General features: G+C 28.3%; 1 protein-coding gene across 1 annotated transcript in view; it reads left to right on the plus strand.

The window, feature by feature from the left end:
- LOC125067018 (probable serine/threonine-protein kinase nek3) overlaps positions 1 to 24,843 on the plus strand; it is a 40,212-nt gene that overhangs the window by 11,124 nt on the left and 4,245 nt on the right. Inside the window, exon 2 of the mRNA XM_047675387.1 lies at positions 24,291 to 24,381. Coding sequence (XP_047531343.1) covers positions 24,317 to 24,381 — 65 coding nt within the window. The 5' untranslated portion in view covers positions 24,291 to 24,316. The remainder of the gene's footprint in view (positions 1 to 24,290; positions 24,382 to 24,843) is intronic.

Consider the following 24,843-nt stretch of genomic DNA (forward strand, 5'->3'; position numbering starts at 1 on the left):
ATTGAATTCTATTATTCAATTAGGTTATATCCAATCGAAATACTTTTGCCGTAGTAGCTTTCTTTATTCGTTTTAGCTTTTATAAGAGCATTTTAATTTAATTATAAATGGACGAAGTATCTAAAGTCTAGCAATAATATATATTTGTGCGATGTATATGAGCTGCGGTGTGATAAACAATTCTCTAGCTTTTTAATGTAAGAATTTACAAAATTGTCATCTGTCATGCGCATTACGTCACCATTAGATCAATGAATTAAACACACATATATGTAGTTTGTAGGTAAGGAACAAGGAACGAGTAGTAATGCGGCAAAAACTTCTGCGATAGTCTGTGTTGATAGGGATAACCATAATTAAAGAAAAAATGTTCCTATAAAAAAAGCAAAGAAGAAAAAGATGATTTCGAGAAATTATAGATGATTTACAACAAAATAATTATTATAAACATTGATATAATACTGTATAAACCACAATATATTTTCGTATTTAATAAAAGTAATTATTTAATTATAAGTAAGATCTTTGAAAATCGAAATTCTTATATTTTTTTGATAAAAAATAAAAGATGATAAAGACTTGATGTAACGGTAGCACATTATGTACTTTACTTATTACTAAAATTTTACACGACCGAAGCTGTGATGTTCCTTATACTTAAGCGTGTAAATTATGCTCGTGCGTCTATAAGTTGAGATTCTCATCCAATTAAACTCCAGGCAAGATGTCAAAGTATGTGCTATATTAACAGGGAAGTTTCCTCGTTTCAAAATATTTCCCTTCATTAAAATGCTTAATATATAACTTTGTGAAAGTTAAAATAATTAAATTACTATAATATTACAAGATACAAATATAATTACGAAGTAAATACTTATATTCGTCATTTATGGTTTAAGTAACGTGTCCACGAAAAGAAAATTAGTTTTGTGTTGTCAACCTACGTTGGTGATTTAAATTCTCATAATTAACTTTATTGTAATTTGGTAATAACAATTGGTAATTCGCTTCTAATTAAACAATGGTGTAGTAGTTGCATTATTATTTTGTTGTTATAAATATTCCCATGAGCTTATGTCAATAAATATGTGCAAATCAAATCATTATCGTAATTAAAATGATCCGATAATAATTAACTTGAAAGCAATTGTTGCGCTGCAATATTAATTAAAATGATATTGATCCTATCAGAGCTTTATATTATAGCTGACTTAAAACATTAAAATATATTTATGAATAATTTATTTTTAAATTATGGCTGATAAAGTTAAATAAGGTTTAATTTCATATTTAATTTATACGACAGATAAAATGTGTACCGCTAATTAATAACAAATGTCTGTTATATAATTACGAGTACAATGATGATTACATCGTTTTATTCTTTCTATAAAGTATATGCAATAGCTATCCTTTTCCCATAAACGTCTAGTTCTTGTAAAATACACTTATAAAATGTATATTTTTATTTAATATATTTAAGTCTCATATTATATGGCTTATTTTTCTTCGGATATAATGTTTTCAAAAGCAAATCCACGTTTAATTTAGAAATTATTCATAAGGATCTAAAAATTCTGCGCCTCAAATTATGCTAAATACTGAAGTAGAATTCTGATTCTTGTAAGCGTAACACGTTCTTTGTGCCAATAAAAACGTGAAACACAACAGTTTATTTTACAATTCTGTCATGCAGATTAAATTATGTTTTTCTTTATTGACTCTTGTTAATGTATTTACCTCTGCCCCGTTAGTCTAGTTGCTAGATATAAGGCGGCACATCCTGATGTCGTACCGATAGAAAATAATTTAATTTTTATGCCGAAAAATTCAACTCGGAATTTGGAAGTTGAAAGTGTGCCGAGTAAGGGAATAGAGGTTGCATCTGTGTTGGCTCACACACTTGTTCACTATAATGTAAATAGATGCCTAATCTTACTTGACATTGGTCGCCGTGGACGAAAACATAAATGTCGGAACGACATCAACAGCATCACCGATTGTATTTATTAGATGGAACTATTTATAATAATACGAACTACAACATTTTAGGTATCTTTCTTTTAATGTTAAGTATGTGAAACTATTGACAGAAAATTTTAAATGTACATAACATTTAAAATTTTCTGGAATTTAAAACCTTAGTATTACAGACATTTACATTAACAGAGGAGAATGAAATTTCTTCTATAATTTTACGCAAAAATACTTTTCAACTAATGAGTCAGTTTAGCAATAGCATTCAAAATATATTTTTTGATAGTATTTATTTGATATTTCTTTTCAAATCAAAAGGCAACACAAAAGATGTTACTTTTATGAATGTTTTGTATATTTCCCAAGACGAGATCCCGACTAACATTTTTCAATAAAAAGACCGAGTTTCGTTTACTACTTACATTACGTAAAGTGCAGACCGCTAGAGTAATTGAGTAACATATTTAGCTTTCGTAAAATATAAAAAATAGAGAATAAATAAATAATACATTCAACAGATTAAAAATACACATATTTTTAAATTTAGGCAAATGTTACTTGACTTTTATTTTTATTAATAAGTAATATCCACCCACGGCTTCAACCGGGTTGATGTGGGCGGAACAGGTGGTAGGTAGGAAATAGTAATTTCATGCTGTTCGGTGGAGTAGTAAAGATGTGAGTAAAACAAGCAAACACATAAATAAACTCGATTTCGCATTTATAATATTGGTTAAGATTTTACGTTTATCATAATTTTTTCATTCGAATTTTTCGTAATGTTTTAATTGTCACAAAATGTACTTTAAAAAAACACACACATACACACACACATGTTGATGACATATTTTGGCTGTACCGTTGCTTTACATTAATTTAATTAAGTACCTATTACTGTAATTAAAAACACTTCTAATAATACTTTAGTATTCCAAAAACCGTCCTTGCGGAAAATATATCGTACCCCTCTTAAGGAGATGGGTTAGATTTGGTTATTCTAACCACGTTTAGCAGAAATTCTGTGCTTAATTTCGAGGTCACCTGGGTCAAGAGAGCCGTTTGTAAAATAGGTTGCTTCTACTATAAAATTCTATTCAATTTCTCTATTACTCAAGTTAGTGTCCGGCTAGGATTCAAAGCGGATATTAACACTTTACATTATCATGCAAAGAAGTTAGTTAATTATGAAACCGGGTGAAATGAGTCTCCGAGAGACTATTAGAACAGTGGTAATGCCCAGTATCCATTATGGCGGTAATGAAAGTGTACAGGTGCGACTGTCCTTGTTTTTACTGTGGAAAATTGATGAATTTATTCTTTATTTTTAGCTTTACTTATATTGTGATAAGCCTCGCAAAGTTTTATGAAAAATCAATATAAATAATATATTACAATGATTTAATAAATTATATATAATACCTATATACATTTTAAATGTAATATTATTGGTAAGATTGGGTAATAGGATTAATGAATAAATCCCATCTTGGATATTAACTTTTAGACTATTCTTATCACCAGTTAATTTTCATCTTAAGAATAAGTTGGTTATTTTTATTTTTTATACTTTTTAAATAAAAAAATATTCGAAATGTAAATTCATTTTATTTGATAAATATTTACTGGTAGCACAAAGGTAGTATCTATACTAATATTATAAATGCGAAAGTAACTCTATCTATCTGTTTGCGTGTCTGTTGCGCTTTCACAGCACTTATTATCTTATCTAGGATTAATTTTGGTATGTAGTAAGATAAAAACCCATATAATGGGGGATCCTCCCATATAATCTTTTTATGTCTAGCACCTGACGACCGATGCTCAAAACGCTTGCGAAGCTCGGGTGACTAGTGAGTTATAAAACAAATAAATATTACAGTAAATAAAAACATACTTGATATATACTCTTATCGAAGTATCTATATACTCATAAAATAAAACTCAGATCAATACTTAATCAGAAAATTCTGGGGAAGTTTTATCCTTTGAAATATGGTACGATCTTTTTCTTTTACGTGTGACTTTTGTTTTTAAAACATATTGGACATGATTTTACAGAAAACTAATTCAGCATGTTTCTACTGAAAAAAATGTCGTTACGCAAGAAGGACTCGACTAATTTTTGATTTTAAAATTATTTAATTAGTTAAATTAACTACAATTTAAATAAAGTTTTGATTTGCACGCATTTCAGATTTCAGGAATCAAAAGAGAAAGTAATTATCAGGCAAGAGTAATGAACATAATACAGGCCTTTGAATATGGACTATCGTGACGCCACAAAGCGTGCAAGAGTAATTAGCACCATCATTAATTAATGTAAGCGAAGTTAATGGTATTACATTAGACATTTTAACTTACATCTCATTATTATGGTAATATTGAATACTTAACTTTCTGTAATTGTCTTACAGAAAATAAATGTTATTCGTTTATATTTTTTCATTTAATATTTTTTTATTAATTACATAAAAAATTTATAGTCGTCGGGATTAAATCAAAAATTTTCGCATCATTCGAATTTCAAAATGTTTATGCGTATCTTCGATAGATTACAAATCAAACATTTAGCTTTCACATACTTACTACAAAACATTAATCTGTTTCAAGTGACATTTCTTGACGGAACATAATATACGGCTCGGTAAAAGTCTTGTACCGTAAATGAAACGTTTGCATATGCAGAACTTGGCACCAAACAGCGCATACTTCATTAAAACTTGCTTAGCTAAAACACTCACTTTAACCTGTAATTCCTCTTGAACAACTTCATTAGAGCCGGTCTTTTCAACGCCACAAGAATACCGACGAACTCGCCTTGGCACTTATAAAGTTATTAAATTGCGGACAAATTATCCTGGATGCCTGTTATGGGCAACGGGAACAATTTGTTGCTCTAGTATTACGTTAGAAACTACAGCCAACTAGTTCCTTACATCTTGTAATTTATGTAAATTACAATATTATGCAATGAATAGCTATTTTAAAAATAGAATTCTGAATAGAAGTGGCAGAGAAAGTAGATTTAGTCACATTTCTCACAAAAATACTTAGCACAAACTACTTGACTGTATACATAGTCATACCACTACGGCGTAGTGCATGCTCCGTAGGTACCCTCATCACCTATTCTATCGCTAAACTGCAATACTTAGTATTTTCGTGAATAGGTTTAGGGTAAGTGAGCCGGTGTAATTACAGGCTCAAAATATTTCTTTTCTTAATTCCTAAAAGTTGGTGACATTGACCATGTAAGAAATGGTTAATATTTCTTACAGTACAAATATCTCAAGGCGATGGAGACCACTTACCATCAGGTGGCGTACTTATTATAAATGACTCCATCTCACACTGAATATACGTCTGTGATTGGTCTCAATCGTGTTCTTCCATAATATGTATATACATATTATGGAAGAACACGTGTATGAACATATTCAACACGCCATATAAACATTATAATATTATAATGTTTGATTTGAATAAAAAACACAATATTCCTATATAAATCTATACATACAGACATACTCAAAAAGAAATATTCTCATCTTTATACTTACTATGGGTTTACTTTAATTCTTAGAAGAAGGTCTTCTAGTTTGTAATACAATATGTAAACAAACTAATTATGTAATTTTATATGTGCGTAAACTGTTGGATCAATAAATATATAAATAAAATAGTTTAATTATTAATACATAATGTGATTTATATAAAACAGAAAGAATAATCCTGAAGTATCTTATGCTTAGGAATGACGAATAGCAATTTATTCAGATATTTCAAATTTTATGCAATACGAGTCTTGTATCGAATTAATATTTATATGAATATATTATTTCTTTATTCAAATAAGTTATCATATGTTTTGACGATGATTTTAATCGTAAGTCCTTATAATCAAATATTTGATTGTAATGATATCCCAACTTACTTTTCGTTGTAAAGAGATAACGTTTTTAATTTTTGCTTACGTATCAGTAATATTCGCACTAAGCTTGATGATGTTTTTATAACTTCATTTAAGCGCCTCGTTAAGCGTTGAAGATGTAATATTCTCTTGATCGTCCAGTTTATGCCTCACAGCTTCATTTTCTTCTTCAAAGCTTTTGTATCAAAGCGATGGCTATTCCAGAAGATCCTTAGAGTATACGAGTATCTTTTAGATAAGAGAAATTTCTAAGTATTTGATAATTTTACTTAGGAAAAGTAACATTGTTTGAAATTATATAATAGTACGTAGTAGTACTAGTAGATAGATGAATCTGTATTCATATTATGATTTTATTTAGTATTTATTAAAATAAGTTATTTTTAAATTACACTTTTACAACTTTTTGTAAATCCTTTTGTAATCCATTTTGTAAGTACCTTTTACTTAAACAAGTAAATTTATATTTTAATGAGCATTTTATTTGAATAAGTTTCATTTAATAAGCCCTTATTATAGACGCAGAAGAACTTTTGTTGGATTCTAGTTTAATATTTGTGACGTGATTTTGTTGCATGTTTGTAGATAATCTATTACTACAAAATGTTATAAGGTTTTTTTACTTTTTGTATGATATAGGTAGGAGTACGGGCAAATGGGCCACCTTATGTGGTCACCACCGCTCATACACATTCGCGCTGTTAGAAATATTAACCACTACTACATCGCCAACGCACCACCAACCTTAGGAACTAAGTTATTATATCCCCTATAGCTGATACACTTCCATTCACCCTTACTAAGCAACACAACAATACTAAGCTTTACTATTTGGCGAAACAATATATGATGAGTAGATCTACCTAGACGGGCTTGCTTAGAGCCCTACCACTAAGTAAAAACCTATTATGTGTCTCAAATAGCCATAATATGAAACCGCGTGAATTTCTATTACAAGCAGTAAAAATCTTTAATCATCTTAAATAAGTCTCTTAATTGTTAGCAAAACATATTTATGTTTTCTTTGACATTCTGGTATTTATCCTAGTAATAATACTATAGTCGTTAACCTAAGCGTATCCTCGCTTTCAACCCACACATATTTCCCAAAGGCGACTTTTATGTCATAAAAGGAATAAAGAGTCTTAGATAATAAAGAGAATAAGTTTTACCAGTGAAATCATTTATTAAAAATAAGCGTTGATAAGAGTCAGAATAATAAATTCCAAATAAAGGTAAATTGCTTTGGTAGTAATATTTTTAATATTTTTAATATTCAAAATGTTTGCTTATTTTTTTAACTTGGTCAATTAAAAAGTTTACTCCGATTAGCGAACGTCTAATTCACTAATTTGAATTGGTTTTAGTTTTGGTTATAAATAACATTAACCTTTAACACGTCGAAAATATACAAAGTCTAGCGACCATAATATTAGCGAATCTATCGGTCTATTTTTTTAATATTTTACATATTTTTTATCGTTATGGTTAACTGTTAAGTGAATATAAAGTAATATGCTATTAATAAACTCTTAAAGGCTTTGGAAATTAAATCGTAAGTATACTTTGAAGTAAAAATGTATTCTACCTAATGAGAAAACAGAAAAGCATGTAGACAATTATATGACAGAATTTTGTACTATTTAATATACTACTTGGTAGTATATAAGAAAAAAAGAAATAAAAGAATATATATGTACATATATACTTTTAAAAAAAGTTAATATTAATGTACAATTTGTGAATAAAAATAAATAAATAAATAATAATAGCAGATTATACTGTCTACTTGAAATGTGAAGCGGGGTGGTATTCATCTCAACGATAATAAAAACTACTTGCCTCAGGATATGAAGGGTTATGATAACTATTAGGCTGACTTCACATTAATTATATTTTTAACTCAAATAATTATGTGTCCATTGATTTCAAATAAAGTGATATAACAGTGTAACTATTACTTACCAGAACTTCATTTAACTCAGTATTATTGACCTTAAAATGTTTACTATACTTCATAAAGATAAAATTAATTAATTAATTTTCTAAAGCATACAAATATTCTTATCTATTTTATCTGGATCATACCAAATAAAAGTTTACATCTCATTTTATTCCTTACATCTTTTTTTCATAAGACTTAAACAAGTCAAAGATATTATATACAAAATATTTGTATTGAATTATATCGTACATACTATCGATTATAAGCCGTTGTATATATATCCTAATCCCTCCCTCGTACAGATCGCCCTCGATAAAAGTAATCGACGAGTCGAGTCCCGACGTCGCTCTAAATCGCCCGCGGCCGCAATTTGTATCACAACTCTACCATGAGATTGTATTCACAATAAGTTAAGATTTTATACAATTTATATATTCTGGAAATAGCACGTTAAGTACACTATAAAAATTTGTCTTGCGAAAAATATATTAATATAACGCTAACATTTATTTACATGTCTGAGATTTTCTTTTTAGTAGCAGCTTATACTACTATTCACATTATAAACGGAAATATAAATACTCTTTTCCATCACGCTGGCGCGAAAAGCGGATTCAATAGAAATTTGGTGAATATTATAAATCATATTTCATCCCATTGCGGTTATCGATGTTTTATCTTAAGCAATGAGGTCGTAAATAACAACTATGAAAATGTTTATGTTTTCTTAAAAATATATGATAATAATTACTAGGAATACTATTGATTTATTATATTTTTAACTTAGACTAAATTAAAATGTACTGATTCGATTAATATAATGTCATCGTGAAGTGTATATTTCTGTTCCATATTTTACCGCAGCCTTATTAACTATAAACACGATAGAGACAAAGTTATAACTTCAAAAATCATGACGTAATGAGATTGTCGAATTTGTGACAGGTAGTTATTTATGCACGTTATGAAAGAATTATTATTTGAAATACTTTAATTATTAGAAAATAATAGACATATTTAAAAAAAGTAGGTAGTTACAATATTATTGTATTACTTTTATAAATTGTTAAATAGTTATCATAGACAAAGGAACCAATACAGGCGAAAACTTTTTATTTATTTTCAGTCTTATTTATTAATACAATGACTTCACGTTCAAAATAGTTTAAAAATCGCATAACATTTTACGTTACCAAACCTAAACTACATTAAAATTAAATTTTATAATATCAATTCATTTTCAGAGAAAATTTGAATTTCGAAACAAACAATACAATTGCATAGTTATAAATTGCGGAATTGTGACAATGCAGTAACGCAGAACAGTTAATTGGACTGCTCGTATTGCATTTGAGCTCTTGAATCAGTGCCATCAGCATATGCACCATCGTTAATACTACTAATTTCATAAACAAATATTTAACGTACATATTCTGTTTAAATTGGAGCTTCAAATTTAATATATATTAATAACCCGATTTAATATATATATTGGAATATGATTTTTGAGTTTTGGTCTGAGGAGATATCTCATCGGTCGTTCATGTTTTTAGGTTCAGGATTTTTATTCGAGGAAATTTCATTTCACCTGTTCTTAAAATTACTGTATAATTTATATAAATCCAAAAAAAATAATTCCTTTATTTGATTTTTGCACGTACGTACGAGTATGTATTCGCGTTTTGCGAAAAAACTGTATTTAGGTCAATGAAACAAGTTGCGGGCGTAGCATCTCTTATTATCATCACCATCTCTTTCCAACAACTTGTTACTGATATTACTATATTAGTCCAATAACGTTCTTAGCTTTTGATAATCACTATAAATAAAATCGGCAGTTTTAAAAACTTTTTCAGCTAAAGAAGTATCCAACAATATTTCAAATTTAATAAAGCTGTAGTTAATAATTAGATGGTCACGGGCAACAAGCAGTAATTTAAATCCACTTCATCAGTCCTGTATTTTAACGATGTGTCCTTTTGATTGAATTTCAGCCAAGGTAACTCCAACCAACCAACATTTAGATTATAACCACCAATATACCAATCCATATCTAATATCAGTTATGTATCACCCATTCACCAATCTATCAATACGCTATATAGATCTCATCGTGTTACCCAACCATCTATATCTATCTATCCGTACATTAGAGTGTAACTATCCCAAACTCTATTGCTGCTTGTGGGGTTTTTTAGAAACCTCTATAGCCTTTATTGGTCTTAGTTGGATTAGAACCTGCAACCACATATGTTATAGACTTATCTCTGAACAAAGGGTTAGGCTATGTTATATTTACTCATATTAAAAAAATATAAAATGTATGTAATGTGTATGATATATCCGAAACGCAGAAATTATTATATATTTAAACTTTAGGTAATGGCTAATTATTTGTATGTAAGCAAAGAACTGAGATTTAAATCATAAACTTGACAAACAACTTGGGTTAAGGGGGCGGCAGCATTCTTACTTAATTCTTGACTTAGCTGCAGTTAGCACAAGAATCTTAAATGCTTACTTAGTGGTTTAGACGGGAACCGTTAGCCACTCGACATGATTTTTGTCTTAATAAGAAAATTGCAAGGAATCAGTAACTTATTTTTCTCATGTATATTAAAATAGATTGTATCGGTTAATGGGTTATCGATGTTTTATCTTAAGCAAAGAGGTCGTATAAAATACCTATGAAAATTAGTAATGTATGCTTAAAAATATAGGAATAAAATAATGATTACTATGAAAACTATTGATTTATTACATTTTAACGTAGACTAAATTAAAATGTACTGATTCGATTAAAACGTTGGTTGACATAATATTAAAGATTCCTGCAATATAATTTTATCGCAAAGAATAAATTTCAGTTCCGTAGTTTATAAACATGATAACAAATTTGTGTTAGCTTCAAAAATCTTGACGTTATAAGATTGAACCTGTAGTAAATTATTTTTTTCATACACATTAAAATAAAAATGTTCATTCGAACTTAATTTAGTAAAGAAAGGTCAAGAGGTAAGAAATATAAATATTTTTAACCGTTTTAATAAGTAACACTTAAATTTATTTATATATTGATTTAATATAAAAATAATATTTGTATTAGTGTAATTGATACAAACCCAAAAATAAATATAAAAAAACAAAATGTACTGATTTATACTTCAAACAGTTTTAGAGGTACGCGTATATGTCATCACTAATAAATAGAATCGTACATCTCATAAAGATTTATTATTTATCAGAGCCTCACTTTGATCTTACATATGTCGAACGCAATTCCGTACCAGTTTACAAAGCAGCGATACAAACTATATTAAGTTTGTTTAGGGTTGCTAAAATAATTAAAAAAATAATAACTTCAATATTTTCGAATGATTTAAACATATATTTTTTTATAAATATTGATTATTTTTTTTTTTTATTTCATTGCGAATTTATCTGTAGATGTTTTTCAATCTGTGGTAGCCCTAGATTAAAGTCGAGCCTGCGGTTAATCTTCGATAGAACTGGAATGTCGTTTATAGACCTTTTCAACGATGAACGGCCCTGTGTTGTGACTTAAAAGCAATTTACTCAAGTTAGCTAAGTATATCACAACTATGACACAATCAGTGAACAGCACAACAGAAATGGCGTGGATGTGTTGAGCAAAATTACAAGCGTTACACTACATACTCGTACATCATTAATTAACAGTTTGTTGATCCGCTACTAGAAAAAAAGAAGAGTTGAATTTTGTTTTTTTGGATAGTATAATTTTGAATACTATATATACTGATATATAAATAAGTTTGATATTGATTTATAAATAAACTCTTTCATATACTTCTATGTACGTGATAATGTAACGTATCCAATTTTCATATTAAAACTCTAATTATGTATTGAATAATTTTGGGTTAGAACATGTTTCAAGCACAGTTTCACTTTACACAAGTTAGGGAAATTAATTAGTAATATATAAAATGATTTCTCTTGAAATACAAATTTTATATCAAGTGAAGCACTTTTTACTTTAACATTATAAATTATTAAGTCATGTTATTCATTTTCATAATTAAAGCGCTTAATCCAGCATGTCACATGGATGACGTTAATTCGCTCGCAACACTCAGAAACAAATTGGTCTTATTATTCATCAGTGCGCTTTTGTTTTGGATGTGGAACGCCCTTTTGTAATGTCAGGAAACAGGCCAAATGACAAGGTTCTATTCATAGAAACTGAAATAGATAATGTAGTTCTGAAGATAACAGGAATTTTCTAAAATAATAATCTATACTATCTATGTTATATTACTGATTTTTATATTCGAAGACAGACAGAGCTTTTTCGCATTTATAATATAAGTATAGTTTATTTTATTTATTATTTATTAACTTTGTTATTTTTTATGATATATGCGTTTGGAATGTGAGAAATGGTTAATATTACTTACAACACCAATGTCTATGGGCAGTGGTGACCACTTACCATCAGGCGCAGGTCGTCCGTCTACCAATTTTATGTATAAAACAACGATATGAATTTTAAAATATATTTGTATTAAATAATTTATACTTTATACGAGAAATATAGAAGGTGGAGAGAAATTTAGAAAACTTTCATGACTATTTTATTATTCATACATATCTTTGAAGAGTTTAATGTATTTTTGTATTCCTAAAATTTTCACTAACGGAAATTATACATACATATCGTAAATAATTATTGTGATGGTTTCCGCGATAATAGATATGCAGAACGTCGAAGATCAGTGTGATTAAGACGACTTAGATTTTTATTCATCTCGGATTACCATCCAATCACTAACTATTCAAAAATTATGACTTGTACACTATTACTTTAGCGGCAGTTATCTAATGTGCTTAATTTGATTTCTATTCGTCCTTGAAACGCAAAGGAAAATATAATTTAAAAATTATGTAGCTAATTGATACTACCGAATCATCGTTTCAGAAAAGAAAGCTTAATTAGCGATAATTATTACGACTCGTTATTTTTTTATTGATCAGCAATTCAGCATCCTAGACTGATTTTTTTATTAGATTTAAATTGTAACAAAAATAGCTAAGAATTTTTCTTTGATGCCTGTAGTATGACTTAGTAGTATCGTTAAGAATTATTACAGTTTGTTAAGCTTAAGAAAAATTGATCTTTTTATCTATTCGAGCTCAAACTCATACAGCCTGTACTCTATTGAATTTATTTTAATTTAAATATGCTTTCGTTAAAACTTTTTGTATTTTTAAAAAGGGTAAGCTTACAAAATAACCATACATAAAAGGTCATCGTAAAATATTAGCAATTTTAACTAGAATGACGTAGCCAAAATTGAAACTTCGTCCACAGAAGACAAACGACGAAGACGTAGTAATAAAACTAGTAAAATTGGAAATTCATTCAATTTCTAAGCAAATTTTTTATTTTATTTTTTTAAAAAAAAAAAAAATTGCTAATGCTAACGCAGTTGTCTAACTTGAAATCAATTCATTATATTAAATTAGTAAATAACTCGTAGGGCTTATTAGTATTTTATAAAAATACTAATAAGCCCTACGTGTTATTTATTTAGCCCTAGTATTGATCACTAAAAGACATATATTGATAACTTGCAGTCTCGTATTTAAAAAGATCTATATTGTTGATACAAGTTATTATCAAACAAAATGTAAAAGAAAAATATCTTACTCTTTTACATTTTTATGTTGCAGTCAGGGGAAGAGAAATCAGGTCGGAGGTAGCGTGGCCTACTATCCGACGGATGAACTAGTCTCGCTGTAATTTAAAATCAAACTGGTCTATGGAATAAATATTATTACAGCATAAAGTATAAGTTTATTACTAAAATTTTCAATTTTGTATTTTTATGTACTAATTGGTCCGCCTGGTATATTTCATCTATTGTGTTTAATGCTTCCATTAAAGTTTAAGTGAGCCATCACTATCGATCGTATATAACATCTAAGTTTTTACGACTTACAGCGTGTAAACAATATATGTAATTGTCTAGGTTTCGTTTAATGTTAATGCCTAGGCTTGGTTTGTTTGGTTGGTGCGTTATTAGTACTCTTGTCAAAACTGAATTAAAAAAGCCATATTGATATTCCCAAAAATTCAAAATATAATAACCATTGGTTAATTTGCATTCTGGGTATAAATGTTCAATTGTAAAGTGATTAATTAATTAGTTCAACATAGCAACTATTTATAGATAGAAGATACCTTACGCTTATTTATAAATTAACATTCTTGATTAAAAAGTCGTAAAAGCTTTGAATGAAATTTATTTTAATCGTTTTGTGCTCTTACAATAAACAAATAAAAATGTATGGTTCCTGTTTTTTATATCTTCATTCGCGCACGTTTGGGCATAATTTCCCTTTAATTTAAGTTTAAGTTTAAATTATTTAAGCTATATGTATATAGATTATGTTTAGTAAATGTCATTAAATATTAAAAGTGATGTTTAAGTTCTTGGTTTATACTACTCTTATTTCGACTAACCGTTTATTATAAATTAAGATTCTGAGATCATATGATAGATTCATGATCTATAAAAAATAATTCATTAAAGTGAATGCGTCAGTTGATTATTTGAAGCTTGGGATTTAAGTTTCTACTTTATTAATGTGATACTTTGTAGGTGATGAGTAAGACATTTATAACATAGCAAATATTTCCTGCTTTTACGTCTAGTGTCTTCCTGAAATCTATTCATAATTAGATTCATAATTAGGTTCTATTCATATTGACTTTATACTCGAATAAGACGAGTATATGTCTACACAAACGTTTATGTCAAAGAACAAACATACAAAGAAACATTCACCTTTGTTTTTAGTGAGGTAAATTTTAAATTACATCTTTTCAGTTTAAACGGATAATTTAAGATGTACTTCATTAAAAATGTAAGTTTAAAGCATGAAGTTTAGGTAATACTCGTAAAAAACTTTATACAGATTGTCGTTCCCGTACTTCACCTATCAAATTAATTTTAAACTTTTATATCGTATATAAAGTTAATAACATCTTGACGTTAAGACATAAATATAGACAAAACTTTTCTAATCAAAGATTTCCGTAAGCCGCGATCCTTTACAACCGTAAAATTTACTTCTAACGGTTTATTACTACCTTAGAATTCTTCCTTATTTTATCTTTAATCTTTTAATTAGACAATACCGATTATTGTTTATCTTTTCGATAAATAGAAAGTCATAGATAAATGTTTCGATAAGGTTAATTGTGATTGCAATTAATAATTGTTGTTCATCTTTCGATCTCAATATAATGTATAGTTTGTACTACTGCAAGTAAAAGTAAAATATTTCATGATGGCGTGGGTTTTACAAATCAATTATGCATTAAAGCAATTATATGTGACTGTAATAAATTGTAACTTTATAAAATATATTGATATATTGACTCTCTCTAAAATGTACCGTGTTTCATAGAGCTTAATTTCGTTTGAAGCGTATTTATTTATGCTTACTGTGTCAATACTATTCACTATATATCAAAGCTAGCGTCGTATGTTTATTCAATTTATATATTTGTAGCTTTACCAGATTGAAATTGTTTAATATTAGGTTTGAATTTATTTAATAGTAACTAATTCTATGTACAATTATTATTATAATACCTTAGATGGTTTTATTTAAGTGAGCAATGCTGAGATTTTATTAAACGCATTTATAGCAACATTATTTTAACATTTGTCAGAATTTTACTTGGTGATAGGGCTTTGTGCTAGCCGCCTGGGTAGGTACCACTCACTTATCAGATATTTATATATATATTATATCATAAAAGAAAAAAAGAAAAAAGATACTTAGATATTATTTACAATGGATATAATAAGTAAATAATAATATGTATGTAATCTATGAATACATAAAGCCAAGAGACTCATCTGAACACAAGTATTTTTTTTCTTTTCTTGTTTCAATAGTTAAAATAATACGTGTAAAATGAAACGCTGCTTTTAGCTTTCGTAATTGTTTTCTCTAGAAATTATCTTAAAGTTTTCTTAACTAAAGTTTCTATGCTCAACCTTTAAATTAGTAACTAGAATTTCAGCTTATATTGAAATAATTAGAAATTATACTAGAATGTTTTTTCTTCCTATCTAATATTCTTGTTTAACATTTAAGGAGTATTTATTGATCAAAACCCCATCGATTATAAGATGTATTTATATATGTATAATGTGTATCATAGTTATCTCTTTTTCCTAACCTCTTTTAAGGAGAAAATTTGAAGGTAATTCCACCATGCTGTTGCAAAGCTGGTTGGTAAATTCGTAAACGATAGTTTTATTCTATACTGTCAAAAATAAAAAGATAAATTCCAGGCAAAACAGCGAATTGTTCTTACTACCAAATGATATATAATACAATGAATAAATTCCAAATCCTCAAATATTATCATTGCCCATATATCTACATAGCGTTGCTTTATCCACATACAAAATACCCGATTGTCGCTTGGATGTATGTAAATGTAAAATAAAAAACCAACAAATATGCATTATATTTTATTTACATCATTTTAAAAAATATCTATATTTCCATTCAGTCATTATTTCGTATTGTGGCTTAAATGTGTCAGTCAAGCAAACTATTTCTTCAAAATTCCAAAAATGTGAAATGATCTTTTTAGAGAATTATGTCTTATACCTATTTATTTTTTTATTTAATGCCCAGCGAAGTACACGCTTAATAGCGAGAGAGAAAATATATATTAAATAAAATCTTTTAGTTTATAAATTTTTAGTACTTAACAATTCCATCCTAAAAGTATTCGGCGGTAGTGCACGTTTTTCTATTTTTCTCATGTCAAATATTAATAATGTGTATAACTATTCTGGTTTGTGTTTGTGTAATTAATCATATAATTTTAGATTCCACGGTTGACGGTGCATTTAAATTGTATATGTAGTAGTTTATATTTAGTTTCTAATCATTACGTCAATCTGGCCACTAGCTCATCATTACGGATATCTCGTTCGCACATTATTTCCAAAAACCATACATGCACATTGCATAGGAAATAAAATTAATGCTGTCCTAATTGTCTTATAGAGGCATTTCAAAATTATTTCTACAATATACATTAAAATTGGCTGAATTTCGTGGAAAAAAAATAGGTAAATTGTAATAGAATACATTAATTGTGATAAAAATATACGAATTTACTTCTTCGTTGGTGTTTATACGAAATTGTATTTCAAATGTTAAATTATATTACGTCTGAAAAGATAAATTAAGGAATAATCTATCCTTGACAAGCTAAAGTAAGATGGACTAAGCTTTTTTTTCTTTCATTTATCTTATTCGTCATCGGTGTATTTCAACCTCCAAGGTCTAAAAAGCTTTTCCTCGTATCTCGTATAAAAGGAGAATGACATTGCACTAATATTGGGACAAATGACTTGAGAGTAAATGTTAGGCAATTTTAAACATAATATGAATTCTTATACTTATAAAAGAAACGATTTCAGTTGTGTTATCTCCAAGTCAAATGCCAAGCCGTTTTTTTAGAACTTAACGTTTTTTTAGAAACGAATGCTCAGCGAAAATATAGTAGTAATAGTATCTCCATAAAAGAAAATTGTCAATTTTAGTATTCAAGTATGCGTTGACCGCAAAAGGCTTCGTTATTACGTTAAGAAATTATAAAGAATTATTAAATATTTTAATTCAGTTACACATTAGTTAGTTACATAAGATAAAATCTAACAGTTACCAGTTACACATATTTTTCACTTTAGTTATAATTATTTTAATTTCACATAAACGAAATGTAATTCAATGAAAAACGTTATCAACTAATTTAAAAAAAAAGAAAAATATACGTCATTTAATTGTTAATACATTATTTCGTATAGTATTATTTTTATTATTCTTTTATTTCGACGATATTTATTTATTTTTTAACATCATAGAGGTTATCGTTGATTAATAAATTTATTAACATATACCTTTAGTTATTTAATTATAGGTCAAACAGTTTGTTTGGTAGTAAGGCTTTGTGCAAGCTTGTTTGGGTATGTACTATCGCCTTATCTGATATTCTACCACCAAACGGTAACAATAACAATATTTAGTATTGTTGTGTTCCGGTTTGAAGTATAAGCGAGCCAGAGCAACTACAGGCACAAGGGACATAACATATTAGTTCCCAAGAATGGTGGCGCATGGGTGTTGTAAGGAATTATTAATATTTATTAATGTGCCGATGTTTATTTTTTTATACGGGCAGTTGTGACCACTTCTTATCCAGTGGCACTTATGACCTACTGTCTACAAATTACATAATTTTTTTTTTCTGTAAGTATCTCTTTCATTTATTATATGATCAAAAAACTATAATTAAAATATCTATTATCACATGTTTCTTACTAATAATGGAAACATAACAGAAAAATTTACCGCTAACGTCCATAGCAGTACAACATTACGTTAACGTAAATTAACATATTCGGAAGTCGCACGATGGAGGAATATCTATGTCTTTATATTTAAGAGTAATAATATTTCTTTGAGGAAATTAATTGCATTTATGTGATACGTGTGTTGTATATGTGGTCGTTCGTGTCATTTCGTTGTGTTGTTGTTGTTGTACATATATTGTGTACCGTTTCCTACCTACAATATCTACTTAGGTTTAATTTGCTCATACAAATAAAACGAAGTAGGACAAAATGTGACTATTTCAGTAATGAATTCAATTAGCGTTGTCACAGTTTCTACAGAATTCCGGTCGTCTTTTACCATTGTTGGTAAGACATTATCATTGAGATGAATGAGACTTTCTTTTTCGGAATTTGTGTATTCATATAGATACTTTTTAATAGATAACCGTTCTAGATATTTTATTTTAATAAAGATTTCGCGCATTATTTTCTATAATTCAGAGGGTTCACAACACATTGTTTCTTGTGGAATAATAAGATAAGAATAAGGAGATAAAAATATTATTATTAAAATTGATAAACATGTATTTGATATAATTATTTTCAATAAGCACGATTTTGTCGCCTTACTAACATTAATGATTTTTTATCACAGATAAAATTATTAAAAACACATAACTTGCTATCTACTTCTTATTAACAATAATATTATAATAATTATTATAAAACGAATTAATTTTAAGCTACCTAATGCAAAAACTTTGCAATTTTTAGATCGAATTTGAAATCCAAATGAAAAGAACACAAACCAACACATATTCTATATTAAATTTACGGTGAAACCACAAGTGTTCTATAGATTTATTGAAACTTCAAAGTAAATACGAGAGTAGAAATGAGTACGTTGCTCTTATGATGTTAGTTTTGAACAATTTTATAGTTCGTTCGTAAATTAAAATTCGTATTTAAAAAATATTCAGTATCTTATATTGGTATAAAAAATGTTATTAAATAGGATATTGATGAAATAATTTTAGTATTGATATAATCTTCCATACATTCTATTTATTTGAGTTCTCATAGATTGTCAAAACAAATGTCAAGTGTCACGAAAAAGTAAAATAACTTTTATTTTTGACATGCTTAATACCGTGTACATTGTACAGACACAGTTATACAACAATAATTAATAGATCGTAAAATTTAAGGAACAACATAATATTTAAAAATGACGAATGTAAAAACCTGGGTCTAAGACAGTGATCCCTTCGAAATAAAATTTAGATAAACTACAAACAATAATAACATACTTACATATTTTCATGACTACTTTTAAATATTTTATAAACGAATTCATATAATATATACAAATATATTAATCACGAAACAAGAAAAAAGGTTATATAAAATTTATTTAAATCAATCAAATAAGTAATAGAAACATAACAATTAAATCCATTCATCATTTACATTACATTTAATTAATGTTTAATAACAAGCTTTAACGAAATAGTAAACATAGAATTTATTACTTTACATAGTTTTACATAGTATAATTTTATGTATCTCAAAATAAGTATCGTAAACAAGCGGAATATAATTAAGAGCGCCTCGACTTAAAATTAAATCTTTAATTTTATAAGCATATTGCCCGTTATGTATAAATAGTGATTAATTTTATAGTATAAATTTCAACGTACATTTTGCCTTTATGTAAACATTGTAGAGCTTAAAACGAAGCAATCTAATTATAAATAACTGGCTCTATCTTCTAAGTTGTAGAAAACGTAATTGTGCCTTTTCATAAAAATTACGAGACGAAATTGCCATTAACGTGTTGAGACATTTACCAATCCCAATAAATGTATATTATCATATAAATTTACCTTGTTATGCTAAAAAATTTACAATTGGATTAAAATCAATACTCTATAAAATCTTTTCTCAGATCTACTTTAAATTACAAATGAAGATCTTCTCCAGGTAAATATCTATGTATTATAGTTTAAGCCTTCGTTGACCATCCGTCAATTAGGTCTGCTTTATAAATAGATTTCAAAGCAAATTCATTATTATAGCATTCCATTCACTATTAAGCTCTACTGATAAAAGGATTCGCATGAAGGTGGTTTATTATTGTGAGGCATGTTAAAATTACGTACGTACGGCCAATTTTGTCTATTGTTTGTAATGTAGGTACATACTAGGTTATTCGACTTTAAAATAATATGTAAATCACTAATAGGTTTTGATAGCTATGTATTTTTTAGCTTTAATATTTTCTTCCTTGAGCTAAAATTATGCGTCCTAACATTTACAAAAGTAAAGTATTTTTGTATAAGATAAATAATTAAAAATTAAATCTAAAGCCGCTAGATGCTGCATCCATCTAGATGGAACTTCAATTGTAAATTACACCGAGCTATATTTAGTATTAAAAGTAGAGTTTTTGAACGCTTCTTAGAATGTCATCTTTAAAGTTATTACAAATTTACAAATGAAAGTCATGATTCGAATTCTTTTTCTAGCTTTACTAAATCGCGTGATATAAAGAAACACATTTTTCCGCAAACAATACGTCGAAGATAGTTCGTCGACCTTTGTTGTCACGAAGCCTTCTTGTACCGTTACCTCCGCGTTTACTTTCAGTGACCAGACCGGCAAGCGGAATTTTGGAGTTTTATTACTTTATAACAGGTTCCGTATGGATCGCTCTGAATAGTGTCAAGGACTCGATACTTTGTTAAGATAATCATCGGGTTCGGTTATCACGACTGCATCTACGAGTACGATGAGATAGTGAGAACGTTCGGTTTGTTGATATTTTGTTGGCAGATAAGGTTAGAATATATTTAGATATTTAGTTCTATAAAAATCTACGATTATATACTTATTATTAATATGTAATGTAATAATAATAAATAGATAAAAATACTTTAATTTTACAAACAAAAGAAGCAACTAAAATAGATGATAAAATCAAAATTCGTATTAGTATTTTCCTTTACAAATAGTAAAATTATTTGTTCACATTACGGTAAAGAACGGAGTAGTTTTATCTTATTATAGACAGGAATTGGCAATAAAGTTCATAATTACTCGGATAATTCATTTTTTTTTCTGCTTTGTAATATAGACGATACTATTATATTGAAGTTAAAAAACACAACAATCGAAATAGAAAACCGGATATCAATTGCTCCTTAAAATCTTCCATGTTTCATTAGTTTTTAAAGATTATTTTTACATTAGTCTCTAAGTCTCGTTAGTTACATAACGTGGTAGCACTCACTTATGCAGAATCTCACGGCCCATCATCCTAACGGACCAGATTGTCGCTGCCCATCAGAGCGTGATGTGCCGTTCAGGCAGCCATTCATATTATCATTTAACTTAGAAAGAAGGTTTTATTTTTGATGACTTATTCTTTTACTATTTTAATTGCTCTTATATTATATTTAACCTGTTTCTTATATGACATATAACCCACGAACTTGACCGTCTTAATAATTAATAGTAGCGTTAGCGTTACTAAATAATTAAAATTGACGAGCCGAGTCTTAATTTAATTTAGACATTGTTTATGAGTATTCATTATCTAAACCGATTGCATTGAAATTGGCTCAATCCATTATCACTATATGCTCGCTTTTTTAAAAAATATTTTTATAATACATAAATAAATAAGATTTGATAAGTAATCTACTTATTTACTTAACATTAATTTTTGGTTTTATAAACGCATTAGTATGACATTACCTTGTTTGCCTCTTTAAATTTGTTCGCTTACTTTTTCTTATACATTTAATAAAACTAGAAGTATTTGCAGAACTTTAAATAAAAATTAAATGTAAAGCTGTCTTGACTTGTATATTTAGCTTATCGAAGTTGTCTCTGTTGCAAATAACTTGTGACACAGTCGATACAATACTAGTAAGTGCGAAACGACACGCACGATCTTTTTGTTGATATGTCAAAAGTGCTGTCACTTTAATTATGAATTATTCAATAATTTGTCATTGGTTCGTCCGGAAGAGATTTTCGGTTCAGATTAATATTCCATCAATTGAACTATCTGGGCTTTCTGATTTTGATTTATTATACTTTTATTTGTACTATTAAATTAAAGCTCAGTATATATTCAACTTAGGCAGATACTGTTGTGCCTTGTAACACAAACCAAGTGTCAAGTGTCCCAGATCGTTTGCAAACAACTTGTTAAAACACAACCGGTCACGCGTTCGAAGTTTTATGTACATGTCTCTGTACACTTAAATAATACCTAGGTGCTTAGATTTATTATTTGCGTTTGACATTTTTAATTTCTCGTTTGTAAATTTATTGTTATCTGTCCGATTTTGACAAACTTCTAATATTTTAGGTCCGGAGCGTCCAATTGGATTTTTTTAAGTGCGAATATTTAGTTTACTATTTTTGTATGGTTAATACATTGATTAATTAATTCAATATTTCATACCATATGTATAACATAGAAACAAAATATGTAGTTTGTACTTTAAAAAAATATTATACACGCAGTTTACTCGTATTTACATAAATAATTACAAAATCTATTTTATATACATGACCGAAAATTGCTGCTTTATAATTTGTAATTTAATTAATATATATTTATAAAATAAAACTCTAGTAGTAGCCTATTAAAGTTTATTTAATTATGTTTTATCGTGGACATAGATTTTATTTAAAAAATAAAATTATAAAAGGCCAATGACTTTTCTTGAGACTTCATTAATAATTACTCATTCAAAGAAACGATAGCATGTTGGTGCAAAACAAAACATTAACTCTGTCACGCGCACACTGGTGATTTTTCATCAAAGAGAAACGATAACGTCTTTAAGGTAGATTAAATTATCTATAAACGTTTAGAGCAGTCATAAAATTTATGTACGAAGAAACAGCGATAAAAATGTCACTGTGACAAATAATCGCTAGTGCGCGATAAACTTTACGGCTATTTGCTCTCGAGCCATAACTTGTAGTTCAAGTTTGCGCGACAATGACCGTGGTTTTACTTGTTTAGCAGGTTTTTAATTTTACAGTTCGTTTTTTGTTTATGGAAGTCAACTGCGATTATCGCACTATTTATGTTATCCAATGGATGGTCTCACATTATGAAAATCTGCATAACAGTTTAATTTGATATAAAAATCTTAATGATTGTTTTATCACGTTTCGTAAATCTAAATCTGTTTACCCAGTTATTAAACTACAAGTCTTATCAAATTTATTGGCATTAAATGAAAGAACCTTGTCATAATACTTAAAGCACAAGCTCCACAAGCATAAAATATACGTATTACAATGTCGTCTTTAAGTTTTCATGCCCATTGTAATTTTACTTTTTATAATAGGGTGAGTTTATAAAGATCGGCAATGAGCTAATATTGTAACAATCGAATTTTGGACTGATTCGAGCACCTTTGATTTTATATTCCTGATAATACAAGCTACTAAAACTGACTTCTATTGACTGGAGAACAAAATATAAAAAGTGATCGAATTAGCGAAAAAATCGGTACACTTACCCAATTGCCGATCTGAGTGACCTGGAGCACTCTATATACCGTGCCTAGGTACATGAGCGAGTTATTTAATACTATGTTTCTGTCTGGTCAAGTGGATACGCAAGAATACTTTTTCATTCTTGTCTCTGTCTGTCTACCTGATACGCATCTGACAGGAGCACAATAATTCAAACGCCTCGAGTCGTCCTCAGACTTGACTAGTCACTTGTTGTCCGCAAAAACTTCATGCTTGTTTTCATAAAATAATTATAATTTATATACAGTCTTAGCGCATTCAATCTTTGTTGTTCTCACAAAATAACAGAAACTAATTTTAAAATGTGTACTTCTTTTGTTTTTCTCGTTCCACATTCGAGAAATATATGAATACCATAATAAATTGTTGTAATGATATATAAAATCACATATAGCTTTATCTTTTTGTTCACTATTATTATTATTGTTACAAAGTATTATATTAACAGTTTCAGTGGGGAGTGCGAGTGGCAGGATGCACTTCACTCTGTGCGTACTCATCACCGCGACGTGCGCGTTTGCCGATAACAATCAAAACAGGTAATTGATATGACAAAATATTCTTAAAACTTGATACTTCTTTTAAAATTGTAAAAATGTAATTCAGGTTTCAGACACATATTGGCTAAGTGATAATTATTATTTTTTATCTGTTTTTTCATGCATGCATGCATTTCAACGAAATTCTGCCACATGTGTATTCCGCCAACCCGCATTGGAGCAGCGTGGTGGAATATGCTCCAAACCTTCTCCTCAAAGGGAGAGGAGGCCTTTATCCCAGCAGTGGGACATTTACGGGCTGCTAATGCTAAAAAAAAATCTGTTTTTTCAAAATGTACGCTATGTCGTATGCTTTGATTGTTTTTCTATTAAAGAATTATTCATGCTGCTTGTGATACTTGATAAAAAGTATAAGAGGGATGCTTATATATTTATAAAAAGTCTATCATATAGATTGATTAACTTGAATATAAAATAAAGTAGATTAAGATTTAATTCAGT

The sequence above is a fragment of the Vanessa atalanta genome, chromosome 10 (assembly GCF_905147765.1).
Source record: "Vanessa atalanta chromosome 10, ilVanAtal1.2, whole genome shotgun sequence".
Classification (NCBI taxonomy): Eukaryota; Metazoa; Arthropoda; class Insecta; order Lepidoptera; family Nymphalidae; genus Vanessa; species Vanessa atalanta.